General features: G+C 36.8%; 1 protein-coding gene and 1 pseudogene across 1 annotated transcript; both read right to left on the reverse strand.

Moving 5' to 3' along the window:
* Positions 1–3,406: 3,406 nt before the first annotated feature.
* Positions 3,407–4,045, reverse strand: LOC120236835 (annotated as a pseudogene).
* A 6,655-nt stretch (positions 4,046–10,700) lies between these two features.
* LOC120236832 (olfactory receptor 13H1-like) lies at positions 10,701–16,672 on the reverse strand. Its single transcript, XM_039239853.1, has 2 exons — positions 16,557–16,672; positions 10,701–11,442 (listed from the first exon to the last, which is right to left on the reverse strand). The coding sequence occupies exons 1-2, from the start codon at positions 16,670–16,672 to the stop codon at positions 10,701–10,703; spliced, it is 858 nt and encodes a 285-aa protein (XP_039095784.1).
* Positions 16,673–17,042: the final 370 nt, after the last annotated feature.

The following is a 17,042-nucleotide window of genomic DNA, read 5'->3' on the forward strand; positions in this document are numbered from 1 at the left end:
AATCTATCCTTTTTTTTTCTGCTTCTGAGGAAGAAGCTCCCACCTGCCTTGCTACCAGAGCTAATTACTGCATGTACATGGTTAGCTGATTCCACCTCTTCTTGATTTTTCTGGATCTTGCTTCAGTAGCTATACTCATTTTCCATCCTATCATTTTTTATCCCATATTTTTGTTTCCTACCTGCTACCTTTACTTCTTTCCTTCCCTTCCTTTTTCCCTCCCACTCTCTCTAAATACACACACATGTGTGTGTTCATGTGTATATCCTACTTTGTACCGAACTCCTTTCCTTATGCTTAAAATCATACAGAGGATTCTCCAGTCTAAGAACATTCATCCCTTAATAAGCCTGATAAATTTGTGAGCTGTCTCATTTCTTACCTTTCTTTTCTTACCAGACTTCACTAAAGAGTAGTCCACAATTGATGTCTCTACTTTTTCACACCTACCATCTGGCTTCTGCATCTTCCAGTCTACTGAAATATCTTATTTAAAGATTTATGATGACTTCCTAATTGTTAAACTTAATGCTTCTTAGAACTCATCCTCCTCTGTATCTTGGAAACATTCAGCATTGGAAAATACCTCCTTCCTTTAAATTATTTATTTCTTTGGCTTCACTAATATTTCAGTCTCTAGATTCTTTTTCTAACTCTCATACAATGTTTTTTCTCCTTAACTTGCTTCTTTCTCTCAAGTGTGGGTATTCTCCATGAATACTCCTTCTGATCTTTTCTTTGATTTAGGGCTTGGTGATTTCACTGACCTCTACAATTTTAACTATCCTTTCTGTGTGGCGGACTTCCAATTTTTATCTGTGTGTCCAGCCTCTCAGCCCTGTATATCCATATATTTGATGAACAGCTTGATTTGGATGGCTTTCAAGCAACTTACATTCAATTATATCCAAAGATAAGCCCTTTGGCCAAAGCCAGCAGATGCCCTTCTTTCTTTCTTTCTCTTTTTAAGACTTTTGCTCTCTTCCTAGTCATGCAAAGAAAACATTTGGATTTATCTTTGATTCACTTATTTGCTCTTTTTAGTAAAGGTTTGAGAGCCTATTTTGTTACCACCATTTAAAAAACTTCCAGTGCTTTATTCTTTACTATAGAATAAAACTGAACTTCTTAGATTAACAATATACTTTAGAATGTTCCCCCACCTTATATTTCTTAATTTATAACACTAGCAACCTATCGTTCAGCCAATGGGAACAGCCATCCTGAAATACACCCTATGACAAGCATTTACACTTTGGTGCAGTTTTTCTTGCCATTTGGAATGCATATGATCATTTCCCATACCATACTTTGCTTATTAAAACCTTATTTGTGCTTCCAAACCTACCTCAGGTTCATCTGTCATAGAAATAATCCATATTTTTCTTACCCACAAATAACTTATCTGATTTCTCTATCTCCACAACATGCTGTTGTTTGCTTATATAGTACTTGTCCATTATTCATATGACATGGCTTTGTTTGAGTTTTTCTGTTATTGAAAATGAAAAAAAAGACTACAACAGAGGATTTTTGGTAAAATATCATCATGTAAATGTTTGAAAGATAGGAGATCTGAATTGAAAGGCATGATGGAGGATGTAAATTAGAGAGAAGAACAGCTTGGACTTGTAAATTAGGGATTCAGTGCCCTTTCTTCATTCTTCATAAAGTAGAGTGGTTTTGGAGAACAGGGACATTTCAATTACATCTCAGAAAAGGGAATAGGGCCAGAGATAATTGGAAATTGACCAGTGAAACTGAATACTTAGAAAATTGTGCACAAAAATGTAGACTTGAAAGATTATTTGGAAGCATATGCTAACACTTTGCAGTACGCTTACATAAAAGGGAAGTGATCCAGTAGGGTTGACAGGATTTATATGCAAGAGAGAGTAGAGGTCCGATGTATAAAATGAAAGATAGCACTTTTTCTGATCATGTAATGGTAATAGCTGAAATTAATTTCTTAAAAGCTTGGAAATTTGGCAGAGGTAAATGGGCGATGAGCAAATTCATGTAAGTAAAGAAAAGGCATTAAAAATAATAAGGAGTGGTCAAGGGGAGAGAAGCCCAGCTTTCATTTCGAACTGTCAGAGAGGATTGGTACAGATGAAAAAATAATTTGAAGAAAGCTCTCAAGGAAAGAAATGAAGCCAAATGCTTTGAAGAGAAAAATAGATATTTTCAATTTTAGAACAAACGAATGGAGAGCACAGAAAATGAATAAAGAAATTAGAACAGAAATAGGGAAAATCAAAGAGCAAATGACAAGCGTCTGCAATAGACTGAGAGGGTCTGGGTAATACAGGGAAGAAGCAAAATCGACCAATGCTACTGACATTTTATCATGTGCAAGAAGGGAAGATGGTTGTCATGTTTTTGAGAGATTATAGACAGATAAGCTAAGGTGACTTGAAGTCCGTTTATGAGACTCATTTGTGGAGCTGTAATGCAGGAATAAGCTAACACAGGGGCACCCAAAAGCAAACAGAAAAAGAAAAAAATGACTCAGCAACAGACTTCACAGCTCAAGTGTGAGTGAGCATCATGAACAAGATGTTGAGAAACTCTGTATCTGCTTCTGGTAAGGATGTGGCACAGTGCAAAATCTACCTGCTTTGAGGTAGAGATGGGTTTTAGCCCCACTGCTACTACTTGCCAGCTGTGCAATTTTGGGGAAAATCTTTGAGTTTCCAGATTCTTGAATTTCTCATCTATAAAGTGACTTCACATTATTGTGAAGCTCAAATGAGACAATATTTGTGAAAATATCTTTTTAAAACATTTTAAATGTTTTATTTATTTCTGAAAGAAAGAGAGAGAGAGAGAGAGAGAGAGAGAGAGAGAGAGATACAGAATCTGAAAAAGGCTCCAGACTCTGAGCAGGCAGTCAGCACAGAGCCTGATGCAGGGCTCGAACCCACGGACCATGAGATCATGACCTGAGCTGAAGTCGGACGCTTAACCGACTGAGCCACCCAGGCGCCCCTATTTGTGAAAATATCTCAAACAAAATTTAGATATTATTATTCTAGGACTTCTTTGAATGAGCTGAGCAAACTCTTATTTGTAGGTTTCTCCACACCCCCGCCCCAGCTTTACTGAGATATAATTGACATATAACCTTGTGTGTGTTGAAGGTTTACAACATACTGACTTTATATATTGATATATTAGAGAATGATTATATCTGTGGGTTTCTATAGTATATAGAATAAGAAGGAAATCACCAATATGATGAAACAAAGAGTGAATGATGTTTGAGCAAAGAAAAACTTAGAAACTGGAAGTCACTGACATATATATATATATATGTATGTATACTACATATACATATGACATTATACATACATATTTGACATTACATATCACATATACATAATCACAAGTTTCCAGGGGTACTTTATTTTTTCTTCTCAACATCCTGTTCTGGAGTTTCCTTGGCTCTTTTTGCCTGATGCCTAAGAGCCAGGCATGGGCATCGGCCATGCGAAAACTAGTGAATGCCTTGAAGTTCTACTCTGTAATGACTCTGGATTTCTCCTTCTTATAGACATTCCACATGGGCATGGTTGATTCTGTCAACTGAGTAGCCAATTTGAGTTCTTCATCAGAGCTGTCTCCCTCCTTAGGGGCTGATAGATTCTTGGGGAAGAGGATGAGCTTGGAGCCATACCCATTCAGCCATTTCACATTGGCCTGCAGGGACTCTATGGGCATGTTCCACCTTCTTGGATTCACTGAGATTCCAATGGTCCATGCCACCTTCTTGTGGAGGGCAGCCACCCACAGCCCTTCCATGCTGAAGCCCCTGCCAGCTTGCATGTTAGTGTGATACTTCACTGTGGAGGCACTGCAGGATGGGCTGGTTGGGTCCAGACATGGGGGCCCTGGCCCATGCTTTGGCTTTCTGGCCTTGAGTCTGCAGATCTTCCCTGATGGCTGGTTGAACCATGAGGACATGCCACTGCCAGTCCTTGTGGAAGTGGGGTTTCAACATCATGCCATTCGAGCTGGGTCCCATGGCTGCTGCCTACAGGCCTCCTCCAAGGAGAAAGGCCCGCAGGAAAATATATATATTTAAAGTTTTCATTTTAATCAACCAGTGCTCAGCAGGACAAGTGTATTCCTTAATCCCCATCACCTATTTCACTCATCCCCTCCTACCTTCCCTCTGGTAACCATCAGTTTGTTCTCTATAGTTAAGTCTGTTTCTTGGTTTCTTTATCTCTCTCTCTTATTTTCCTTTCCTCATTTATTTGGACAACAAAAGGAAATAAAAGACATCAGAATTGGCAAAGAAGAAGTCAACCTCTCACTTTTCGCAGACGACATGATACTCTACATAGAAAACCTGACAGACTCCACCAGAAGCTTACTAGAACTGATCCATGAATTCAGCAAAATTGCAGGGTACAAAAATCAACGTACAGAAATCGGTTGCATTTTTATACACCAATAATGAAACAACAGAAAGAGAAATCAAGAAACCAATCCCATTCACAATTGCACAAAAAAACCATAAAACATCTAGGAATAAACCTAACCAAAGATATAGGAGATCTGTATGATGAAAACTATAGGAAACTTATGAAGTAAACTCCACATATGAGGGAAATCATATGATATTTGTCTTTCTCTGACTGATGTATTTCACTTAGCATTATACTTTCTAGCTCCATTCATGTCCTTGTAAATGGCAAGATTTCATTCTTTTATGGCTAATTTTCCATTATATATATATAATGTTCAGTTTCTTTATCCATTCATCTATCAGTGGACACTTGGGCTGATTATATATCTTTGCTATTGTAAATAATGCTGCTATAAACATATGGGTATATGTATCCCTCTGAATTAATATTTTTATGTTCTTTGGGTAAATAACTAGCAGTGCAATTGCTGAATCATGGGGTAGTTCTGTTTTTAACTTTTTGAGGAACTTCCATGCTATTTTCCACAGTGGCTGCATCAGTTTGCCTTCCCACCAACAGTGCATCAGGGTTCCTTTTTTTCCACATCCTCACCAACACCTGTTGTTTCCTTTGTTGTTGATTTTAGCCATCTGACAGGTGTGAGATGCTATCTGGTAGTTTTAACTTGCATTTCCCTGATGATTAGTGATGTTGAGCATCTTTTCATGTGTCTGTTGGCCATATGTATGTCTTCTTTGGAAGAATATCTGTTCATGTCTTCTGCCCGTTTTTAATTGGATTACTTGCTTTTTGAGAGTTGAGTTTTGTAAGTTCTTCATATATTTTGGATACTAACCCTTTATTAGATATGTCATTTGCAAATATCTTCTCCTATTCCATAGGTTGTCTTTTAGTTTTGTTGATTGTTTCTTCTGCTGTGCAAAAACTTTTTATTTTGTCCCAATAGTTTATTTTTGCTTTTGTTCCCCTTACCCTAGTGGACCTATCTAGAAAACAAAAACAAAAACAAAAACAAAAAAACGTTACAGCCAATGTCAGAGAAATAACTGCCTATGCTCTCTTCTAGGATTTTTATGATTTCAGGTCTCATATTTAGGTCTTTAATCCATTTTGAATTCATTTTTGTGTATAGTGTAACAAAGTGATCCAGTTTCATTCTTTTGTATGTTGCTGTCCAGTTTCCCCAACACCATTTGTTGAACAGACTGTCTTTTTCCCATTGTATATTCTTTCCTGCTTTGTCTAAGGTTAATTGGCCATAAATTGTGGGTTTATTTCTGGATTTTCTATTCTGTTCTATTGACCTTTGTGTCTATTTTTTGTTCTAGTACCATACTATCTTGATCACTAGGAGCTTTGTAATATAACTTCATTATTGATGTATAGAAATGCAACAGATTTCTGTTGATTGATTTTGTATCCTGTGACTCTGATGAATTTGTTTATTAGTTCTAGCAGTTTTTTGGTGGAATTTTTTTGATTTTCTTTCTCTTTTTTATTAATTTTTAAAATTTACATCCAAGTTAGCGTATAGTGCAACAATGATTTCAAGAATATGTTCCTTAATGCCCCTTACCCATTTAGTCCATCCCCTGTCCCACAACCCTTCCAGTAACCCTCTGTTTGTTCTCCATATTTAAGAGTCTCTTATGTTTTTGTCCCCTTCCCTGTTTTTATATTATTTTTGCTTCCCTTCACTTCCCTTCATCTGTTTTGTATCTTAAAGTCCTCATATGAGTGAAGTCATATGATATTCGTCTTTCTCTGACTGACTAATTTCATTTAGCATGATACCCTCTAGTTACATCCATGTAATTGCAAATGGCAAGATTTCATTCTTTTTGATTGCCAAGTAATACTCCATTGTGTATATATATACATATATATCACATCTTTTTTTTCTTTCATAGTTTATTGTCAAGTTGGATTCCATATAACACCCAGTGCTCATCCCCACAAATGCCCTCCTCCATGCCATCATCCTCCTTCCCTTCTCTCCCACCCCCATCAACCCTCAGTTTGTTCTCAGTATTCAAAATCTCTCATGATTTGCCTCCCTCCCTCTCCCCCACTATTTTTCCCATTCCCCTCCCCCATGGTCCTCTGTTAAGTTTCTCCTAATCCTACTATAAGTGAAAACGTATGGTATCTGTCTTTCTATGTCTGACTTATTTTGCTCAGCATAACACCCTCAAGTTCCATCCACATTGCTACAAAGGCCAGATTTCATTTTTTCTCATTGACATGTAGTATTCCATTGTAGGGATAAACCACATATTCTTGATCCATTTGTCAGTTGATGGACACTTAGGCTCTTTCCATGATTTGGCTTTTGTTGAAAGTGCTGCTATGAACATTGGGGTACATATGCTCCTATGCATCAGCACTCCTGTATCCCTTAGGTAAATTCCTGGCAGTGTTATTGCTGGGTCATAGGAGAGTTCTATTGTTAATTTTTTGAGAAACCTCCACACTGTTTTCCAGAGGGGCTGTACCAGTTTACATTCCCACCAACATTGCTGGAGGGTGCCCATTTCTCCACATCCTCACCAGCATCTATAGTCTCCTGATTTGTTCCTTTTAGCCACTCTGACAGGCATGAGGTGGTATCTCAATGTAGTTTTGATTTGTAAATGATAAGGGATGCTGAGCATCGTTTCATGTGTCTGTTGGTCATCTGGATGTCTTCTTTGGAGAAGTACCACATCTTCTTTTTCCACTCATGCATCGATGGACATTTGGGCTCTTTCCATACTTTTGCTATTGCTGATACTGCTGCTATAAACATTGGGGTGCATGTGCCCTTTTGGGTTTTATATATAGAGTATCATGTCGTCTGCAAATAGTGAAAGTTTTACTTCTTCCCTAATGATTTGGATGCCTTTTATCTCTTTTTCATGTATAATTTCTGTGACAAGGACTTCCAGTACTATGTTGAATAACAATATTTTTTAGAAAAAAATCTTTAAGGCTCATGGTTGTACTATTCATGATGCATGAAATGCAACATTATGTCTAAAGGATTAACAGGTGAGGAGTGAACTTCAGAAATCATGCAAGGAGCCAGAAGATATTTATTATATTTAAATAAACATGTTTTTTGAACCAAATGCAATTTTATATGCCATACAGTTATTCTGAATCAGAGAAGGGGGCTGCCATATATGAATAAAGCACAACTATGTGACTTTGGACCCTACTCTTTCTGTATCTCTATGTGTTCATTTAATGTTAGAAAAGAAGTGAATGATGTTCATGATGAGATCACCCAACCCCTGCGGCCATTATTATATCTGTGCTAAAGACCCTGCTTCTGAGAAAATACACACTGAATATAAATGACATGTAAATGTAAAAATGAAAAAGGAAGAGGTACTCTAATGACCTGTTTCTCCCAAATCCTTATTGCTACATCCTTAGTTCATTTCTGCATCAAGCCGCAGATTATTAACAGCCTCCTAATTGACCCTATGTCCAATCTTATACCTCTTCAATCAATTTTATACATTTGTTTTTATGTATAAAACACAGCTTTTAAAAAACACAATTCTGAACATGTTACTGATCTACTCAAAAATCTTTGATGGTTCCCTCCACTTATAACAGAGCTCAGCATACTTTTTCTATAAAGGGCCAGATAGTAAATATTTTAGGCTTTGCAGGCTACACACAGCCTTTGTTGAATAGGCTTCTTAGTCACTGCTGTTGTTGTTGATGTTGTTGTTGTTTTTCTTACATCGTTAAACAGTTTAAACACCAATCTTAGCTCATGGGCCGTGCAAGTCTAGAGCTGGATTTGGCCCTTTAGGCTGTAATTTGTTGACCTGTAGAGTAAATAAAGTGCTAGTTCCTTAATATAGTATAGCAGTCTTTCCATAATCTGGACTACTGCTTTATTCTCGAGTTTTATATATTGCCAAAACACTTCACACACCTTCTGCTGTGGAAATTAAATTGTTAGCAGTATCTCGAAGTCCACCAAGCTGGGTTTTGTACCTCAGTACTTGTTCGTATTGCATCCACTATAATTGTCCTCCCTTATCCAATTGGCAAGCTACTTCTCTCTCAAGACTCTAATAAAGGTGTAATTTCTTCTATTAAATATTTCCTGATTGTTCATTTAGAACTCATCTTTATAACCTGTACAAATATGGATCACAGTATCGACAGCACTTCACTGTGCTTATTTACTCCCCAACTCCATTACAAGTCTCTCAAAGGCAACAAATGGCTTACCTGGATTTGTATCTCTAACATATAGAAGCCATTTAGTAAATGTTTGTGAAATGAATGGCCCCAGGCATTGTGTTAGCAAGTCATCCAACACCAGCAATAACATGAAGATAAATGAAGAGAGGATTAGTAGTCCTCTGAATTGTGCATGACCCATACATAGAAGAAAGTTATTACTTTTGTAGTCTCTAGAGAAGCTCCCTGAGTCCCACTCTTACATCTGTTAGGTATTTCCCCATACACCCATCAGGCCATGAGGATGGTTGCACTGATCCTCATGGCAGATTCTTTTGAAGTAGTAATACCATCTAAGAGTGCCTGTGTTTTTAGGATCCAAATGTGGATTCAAAACCTACCTTCCAATAGGCATACTTTAAAATTGTTCCCAGGGCTTTTAGTATTATACCTAAAAGCCATATGGAATGGTGACCTAAATAGGTGTTGGTGAGCTGCCTTTGGAATGTAGCTACTCTGTATCAGTGGGGAAAACGTGCTCTGAGTTCCAAGCTGATGACTTATGAGTTAACTTTTGAACATAACTCATTCCTAAGTTTGGGGCTGTCTCTACTTAAAATATATCAAGCACAGGTCAGAGGAACTGGAATAAGAGTCAACCAGATTAAAAGTAAAGCCATAAAAGCGAGAGCCAAAGAGAAATATGATATAACTGTGTTTCTAAAACTAGCAAATGGGGTGTTGACGTTCCTTGTTGTACACTCTGGAGAGGAGAATGTATAAAGGAGATTGACTTGGGAAAATAAACAGTAGGAGTATTCAGAAACTTTCAGAAAATCACAATAATATCTTAGCAATTTATAAAAAATTGATATTCAATAAATAGCAACTTATTGAATGCTTACTATGTGCCAGGAACCATTCTAAATTTTTTATATAGACTATTAATTACACACACACACACACACACACACACACACACAATGATCAACCTTCAGAAAGTAAACAAATAGGCCAAGGGCAGAAAATAGTGTGACTAGATAACCATCTACCTAAGAAAAGAGTGTGGGAAGAAAGAAAATTATTGAAACAAAACATAACCACCTCCTCAATGTACTATGACAGAAAAATTCCAGAGTCAAAATTAAGATGAGAAAAATAATCAACAAATTACCATAATACAAAGTGTGCAATCCATGTTAATCACCAACAATAGAAGGTGCATATGGCATCTTATTAAATGGGGAAGAAGGCGAAAAATAATCAACACTCTTGGCCATGAAGATTCTTGGTTAGAACAGAAATATGAAAGCTCATGAATGTGTATGAGAAGTGGGAGTAGAAATGGCTAGAGGGTCGCTAAGGCACATCATGGAAGAGAAGGCAGAGGAATAGGAGAAGGCAAAAGAATAACAATTTCAGTTTAGACATTTTTGTAAGAAACTGATATGATGGAAATTTAATATTTGTAGAAGTAATATTGGTTGAGAAAAGATTTATTAATATGTATAATATGCAAACTTTTAAAATAAGAAATTATAAGTATAAATTAGAATAACTTATTTAAGAATACTTTTTAAGGGATAAAGTGTTTGATACATACAAAAGATACTTCTTACTATGAGAAGCTATCATTTAAATGTGGGAATTAAGGGGTTATTTGTCCATTAGGTTCAAATTGGGGTAGACTCCTAGAAAATATACAATGGCTGCATAATCAGTGTGCTGTATATGAATTTTATCCACCTTGTGTGACAAGTACAAGGATGGTTTGTCACAAAAAACCTGGCTCTTTATACCTCAGAAAAGAACCTGTCCCTGATAGACGACTACAGCTGTAGCATCCACCTTTACCTATCTCCTACTGTTATTCTCTCTCTGAACTATTTTTGGCACATTCATGACTTTAGGTCTCAATGTGGCTTGACAAAAATGTTAGCATTTATGGTAAACTTGTTAATGAGTGTCTAGCAGGGACCTAGTAGAATGTTCAGTAAGATTTTTGTTGTTATTTGTTTTAAAAAACGTAAATTGAAATTTTACAGACCGCGTTTTCATTGTTTTTCCTCCACATTAGGATTTTTCATTTCCTTTGGCAAACTTCCTCAGTGTACCTTTTACACCCTTGTTTCTCAGGGTATAAATGAGGGGAATTAACATGGGAGTAACTACTCCATAAAATATTGAGAAGAATTTGTCCTCTTCCTGAGATTTCTTTGACTGAGGTTTCAGGTACATGTAGATGGCTATACCATTAAATACATTGACCACAGTTAGATAAGGTCCACAGGTGAAGAAAGCTTTGAGCCTGGTCTCCACAGAATGGATACTCAGCAGGATAACCACAGTGTGGAAGTAGGAAATAAGGATGATAGTGAAAGGCAGGGGCAGTGTGAACACACTGATAACCAGACCCAGAATCAGACTGACAAGAGTGTCTGGGCAGACGAGCTTCAGCGGGGCCTGGATCTCACAGGTAAAATGGCTGATGGTATTCTGTCCATAATAACAAGCAGGGATTGCAATGATTGGTAAGACTGCTACTAAGAAGGCACTGGCCCAGGTTCCCAAGGCCAACTGTACACAAACCTGATTATTCATAATGGTGGTGTAATGCAGGGGATTGGAGATTGCAACAAACCTGTCATAAACCATGACAGCAAGGAAGAGACATTCTGTCATCCCTGGAAAGAGGGATGTGGTCATCTGGGCAAAACAGCTGGTATAGAAAATGATAGGGAAGTCCCTGAAGCATTGGGCCGAGACATATGGTTCCCAGCTGGTGGAATAACAGATATCAAGGAAGGATAAATTACTGACAAAAAAAAAAAAAAATACATGGGGATATGATGTTGAGAATCCTGTCTCACTACAAAAATAAAGCTGTTCCCAAATATTGTAACCAGGTAGAAAAACATCAGTCCCAAGAAGGGAGCCTGGATTTGAGAATATTGGGAAAATTTAATGAGGCTGAATTCAGTCACCTCAGAGGCATTGTCTGCCTTTAGACTGCTCATTTAGTCATCGCAAGTACTGGGAAAGATACAATGTAATGTCACCTATATTAGGAAATAAGAGGAACAGCATCTCAGTAGCCTGTTACAGTTCACGTTCTAGACTTCTGATTAATTATTGTGTGCCATTTGTTTTAATGGTTAGACTCAGCTGTTCAAGTATCCAATGATGAAAATACAGGTTCTCTTTGCTTTTCTATCTTGTAGAACCTTGTAAGGTTAAGTTGTTTGGACTGTGTTAGATCCCCATTAGAGGTACTTACGCCTGATCAAATAAGCAGTCATTAACATCGAGTTAAACAGAATTATTTCTCTCCTAAAGGGGCATAGCTAGATGATTGACTTTATTCTTGACAAAAAAAAAAAAAAAAAAGAGGCAAATATCTACATCTCCTCACCGACAATGCACGTTTATAGACAGCTTTATTTAAGTTGGTTCGCTGATTAACAAACAATAGTTTTTAACTTTAAACTCAATGATCCAATTGTGGATGCTTAAAATACTTATTTGTTTTCAACTCTTTTTTGTTTGTTTCTTTCTTTTTTTTATTTTTTTTTATTTTTTTACAAATAGTTTATTGTCAAATTAGTTTCCACATAACACCCAGTGCTCATCCCCACAAGTGCCCTCCTCCATGCCCATCCCTCCTCCCCCCCACATCCATCAGTCCTCAGTTTTTGTCAGCATTCAAGAGTCTCTCATGGTTTGCCTCTCTCCCTTTCCCCCACCTAAGTGTCCATCAACAGATGAATGGATCAAGAAGATGTGGTTTATCTATACCATGGAATACTACATGGCAATGAGAAACAATGAAATCTGGCCATGTTTGTTTGTTTCTTACATGTCATATTAAAACCACATATGGATGGTAAATGAGAAAGTGTATATGTACCTAAAGCAATCACTCAAGTCAATGGAAAAACAACACCAGCCAAAATGACATGAAATAAATGAAGCAACTTGTGGATTTACTAAAATCTCACTCTTTGTTCAATTATTCTGACATCTGTCTTCAATGACAGAAGCTTACAATGTACAGATACTACCATTTCCATATAATACAAACAGGAGTTTAAAGGGTGATGGGAAAATTGCATTAGATAAAAGGATTTTATGAAGACAATAGTTACTGGAAACTTTGAAGAGAGATAAGTCAAATTTTGGAATGCATGTTTCCAGAAGTGCAAAAGAAAGAAGGAAGGAAGGAAGGAAGGAAGGAAGGAAGGAAGGAAGGAAGGAAGGAAGGAAGGAAAAGACAAAGCCCTGTCAGTTTTGTATGATTTCAGTAGGGAGTGAAACAGATGACCCATTGAAATCTATTTTGGCTGTAGGATTTTCTTATTTAGACACAGAACCAAATCTCTCCATACTGTATTGTTACATTAGTGCTGCATATAATTGCCTAATTCTTCATACCCAAAAAGCAGAATGTCAAAATACAGAATGAAAGTAAGGGAGTCAGTGGATTCTAAGCCTAAATTGTGGTTCAGCCACGAATAAACCACACAATCTTGAGAAAGTCAGTTTCCGTACATATTTAGTGGGAATATTAGCTAGTTTCTTGCAGGATTGTTTAAGAATTAGATAAGATTGTGTCTATAAAGAACCTAGCACAGTGCCCGGCACAATTATTAGCCACATAAGATACGTTAGCTCATTCCCACTTTCACATCCCATATAGACTTTTCCTTCTGCTTGAATTTCATAGTTGTAAACATGTGCCAAAATGTCATTTTATCCCACCTTTCTTTGTGAGATTATCACGTTATTAGAAACAATACCATCTGAAGTTTTAACTTTGAGTAACAACTAAAGAAAGTTTGACTGTGTAAGTCATTAAAATTTGTTCCTGATGGTAGGCGGGAAAAGACACATAAAAAGATGAAAATTACTCACTGACTTAGGGCTGGAGGACAGCAACAGAGAAGTGCACCTCATTCATAACAGAAGCATTTTGCAGTTGGCAACACCCCCACAAATGACTAATCTCCAAAAAGAAATTTGATTCCTTCAACTGCAAGGAAAAGAAGTTTAATACAAGCAGCTGTGGTAATAAATCTTCCTATCAGTTGTGGTTATAAGGCTGGAAAATCTTGAGTTAACTGTGCTGGTGAATCATGAACATTTATTTCTACTTGTTAAATATATTTTTCTTTTATTTACATAGAGAAGGCTTGTAATAAGGCTACCATGAAAGGTTGGTGTCCAAAAACAATAAAGAAATTCATTGTCTAGCATACATAATAATAATATAGTTCATGCCAGTTCATGACATACAATTTTTCTTTGCCTGAACAAATATGAAAATGAAATTTCTTCTTGAGGTATTGAAAATTCTGTTACTTTGTTCCCAGCCACAGAAAAATAAATTGAGGAGATGTTGTTTCTGAATACATCTAGATCTTTTTTTCTAATATTGGTGTTTGCCAAAAATGTATAGTGTACTTACAGACCAAAAATATTTAAGTAGCGTTAAAAGAAGGCACAATTCAAGTGCAAGAAGGAACTTTGGAAATTTGGATAATCTTGTGGTGGTTTAAGAATTAATGACCTCAGTCTTAAAGAACAGTTTCCACTTTGGGGATTTAGGAGGTATCCCTCCTTTATAATTTAGTTGCCTAATGCAAATAGAGAGAAAGAAAACAAAGGAAGAAGAAGTTTCTGCTATATTTAGCTAATTAAAATAATGTTCACTTTCTTCCTAACCTGGTTAATGAGAATTTCAGTGACTGTTCCATGTAGCAGTGATTCTGTTCAGTAAATATTGTTGTACTGGGGAACCACAGCCAATCTTCCTCAAAGAGAAACTTTCTTCTCTCTGAGAAATTCTTCATTAATTTATTTTCTTTTCTGCTATCAAATTAAATGTTCAAGTAGTGCTATGAAGAATTTATTTTGGGGGGGGTGATGGGCATGGGGGAGGGCATTTGTTGGGATGAGCACTGGGTGTTATATGGAAACCAACTTGACAATATTTAAAAGAATAAAAAAATAAAAACAAAACTTAAAAAAAAGAATACATACATACATACATGGATACCTACATCTACCTCTGGAAAAAAAGAATTTATATTGAGGAATTTTGGAGAACAAGATGTACATTGTAAGATAATTGCACAAATATCATTGTATGATAATTGTGTTTGCTGTTCTGCAAATTATATGCTATGTTGTTCAGTCCAGTTCTTTTCCAACTATGATTGTGGGATAAACAGAGGTTAGGTAAAATTTTATTTTTATTTTTTTTAACTTGAGGAATTTAGACCCCATATCATGGAAGTAAGGCTGAGTGTACACTTTGGAGTTTGCCAGGCCCCTCTGTTTTCTCTGGCATTCCAGCTTGCACAGAGGAAAGTATTGAAAAATGTGTGGTGAAATAAAAGCTTCTGATATCACTTTGACTAAATGGATTCTTCCATTCAGATATTTTTATATTGCATGTAATGATACTGTTTGGAGCTATCTGACCCTGACTATCTTTTTCCCCCTGAAATTTGTACCTGTCAATTTCTTTGTACAAAAAAAAATTGTGTTGACTGACAGAACTGTAGAAAGACGACAGGGAAGGAAGACTTTCAGTCAGATAGTAACTTCTTATTGGGCATTTGTGGGTCAATCCTTTCATACAGGGTTGATGGTAAGGTTCTGCCTATGTGGGATACTCATTCCTCAAGAATTTTCTTTGTGATCCTGTCCTAGGGACCTTCTCACCCTCAAATATTAAAAATATATTAAACCTGGGTGGAAATCCACAAAATATGAAGGAGAATAAGATGGAGAACATTTTCAGGAGCATACAAATTGGGAGAAATTGTAGTGCCATCCAGGAAATATTTCACAGAGGGCATGGTTGATGCTTCCATAATGAAGATAATAGAACTGGCATTAGAGGCAAACTACAGTAGGAATGGAAAGCTTCAGCTGTCCAGGCATCTCATAGAAGTCTCATTCCTCTAAAAGCAGAGCATCTGATAAAATTGTGATTTGCCTTACTGAGAATTTCATTTATCAGAATGTTGAAGAAGCAGTGAGGGGAAATGATGCTGTGGACTTAATTATGATGGAATACACCAGAATCTTGGGAGAAAATAACCATATAGCTTAGAAGTTCATTATAGAATGAAATTCCATGGTCAATATTTCTAAAAGGAAAGTTGGCTGTGAGGACATAGATACCTTTTCTCTGAATCTTTTAATTTCAAATTTCTTAAAGCCTTTGATGATAGTTTGACCAGAGAAGGAGAATCACAAGAGATTTAAGATTAAATTAAACTTTTTAAATGTTAAGTACACAGCATAGAGCATACAAATGGCATGCAAGTAGTACAGACTCAGAACATGCAAGTTACATGCAGATAGTACAGACTCAGCTCTTCTGGGTATATCAGTCTCATAAGGCCTAATTGACAGCAGCTTTCTTGCCTTATAACCAGAGTCCACTAGACCCATCCCTATAGCATATTGATCTGTGTGTCCTACTCTGAAAGTTTACTAGGTAAGTGAATTTTTCATATCTTGTGGATATTTTTTCCTCAGAGCTTTTTGGTATATACATGGGAGGATTCTATCTAGGCTTCATGGTCATACAGAATAATTCATTCATTTATGCATTTGCTTAACACCCTTCTGAAATCATGGATCGACCAATGTCCATCATGGAGAAACTATAAATTGTGGCAGCATTCTTGTATTAAGTGATCTTAGCAGTATTTTGGCCTCATGATTACATGTAGATTTAATATCTACCCAAGTTCCTCCTAACATGTTGATTAAGGGATTAATGCTATGTTGAAAGGATGTCTCCAGTGACATGCCAAGGGCCCTGCCAATTTAATTATGAGGTGATGGCAATTAGCAGGAATTAGCACCCATCATGTAAAAGTTCAGGTGCCTGTCAGTGAACCCAATTCATACCTGGACATATTGACAACCATTTGCCAAAACAGTCTAATCTTCTCTTGCTGCAGAGGTGATGAGCCTCCCTGGGTAAATGAAGGCACTGCCGGTAATAGGCACTTGGTAAGAGCCATGACTGGGAGGAGAAACTCAGGAGTAGGGCAAGGGGAATCCCTGCAAGACGATCAGTCCAAATGACTGCTTTGTCTACAAGGAGGAAACCGAGTAAGCATATTCATTCTTCATGTCCCACTTGACTTTAGAATGACGGCTGCATTTTTTAAAATGAACAGAGTTCTTATTTTACCCAAAGCTTAGATTAATTAAAATATGAAATTTTACCGGAAAAGACAGAAAAAGACAAATATTGTATGATCTCACTTATATATGGAACCTAAAAAAACTAAACTCATAGAACCAGAAAGTAAAACCATGGTTACTAGCTGGTGGGTGGGGGAAATGGGGAGATGTTGGTCAAAGAGTACACATTTCCACTCATAAGAT

Source organism: Hyaena hyaena, unplaced genomic scaffold (genome assembly GCF_003009895.1).
Source record: "Hyaena hyaena isolate Hyena2069 unplaced genomic scaffold, ASM300989v1 scaffold_162, whole genome shotgun sequence".
Lineage (NCBI taxonomy): Eukaryota > Metazoa > Chordata > Mammalia > Carnivora > Hyaenidae > Hyaena > Hyaena hyaena.

What these genes read in the sequence shown, in the direction of transcription:
- LOC120236832 (XM_039239853.1), bottom strand. Translation starts at nt 16,672, where the DNA reads ATGGCTCTTACCAAGTGCCTATTACCGGCAGTGCCTTCATTTACCCAG. An exon ending in ATGGTTGTCAATATGTCCAG is followed by an intron (nt 11,443 to 16,556) that starts GTATGAATTGGG and finishes TTTTTTTGTCAG; the next exon opens with TAATTTATCCTTCCTTGATA.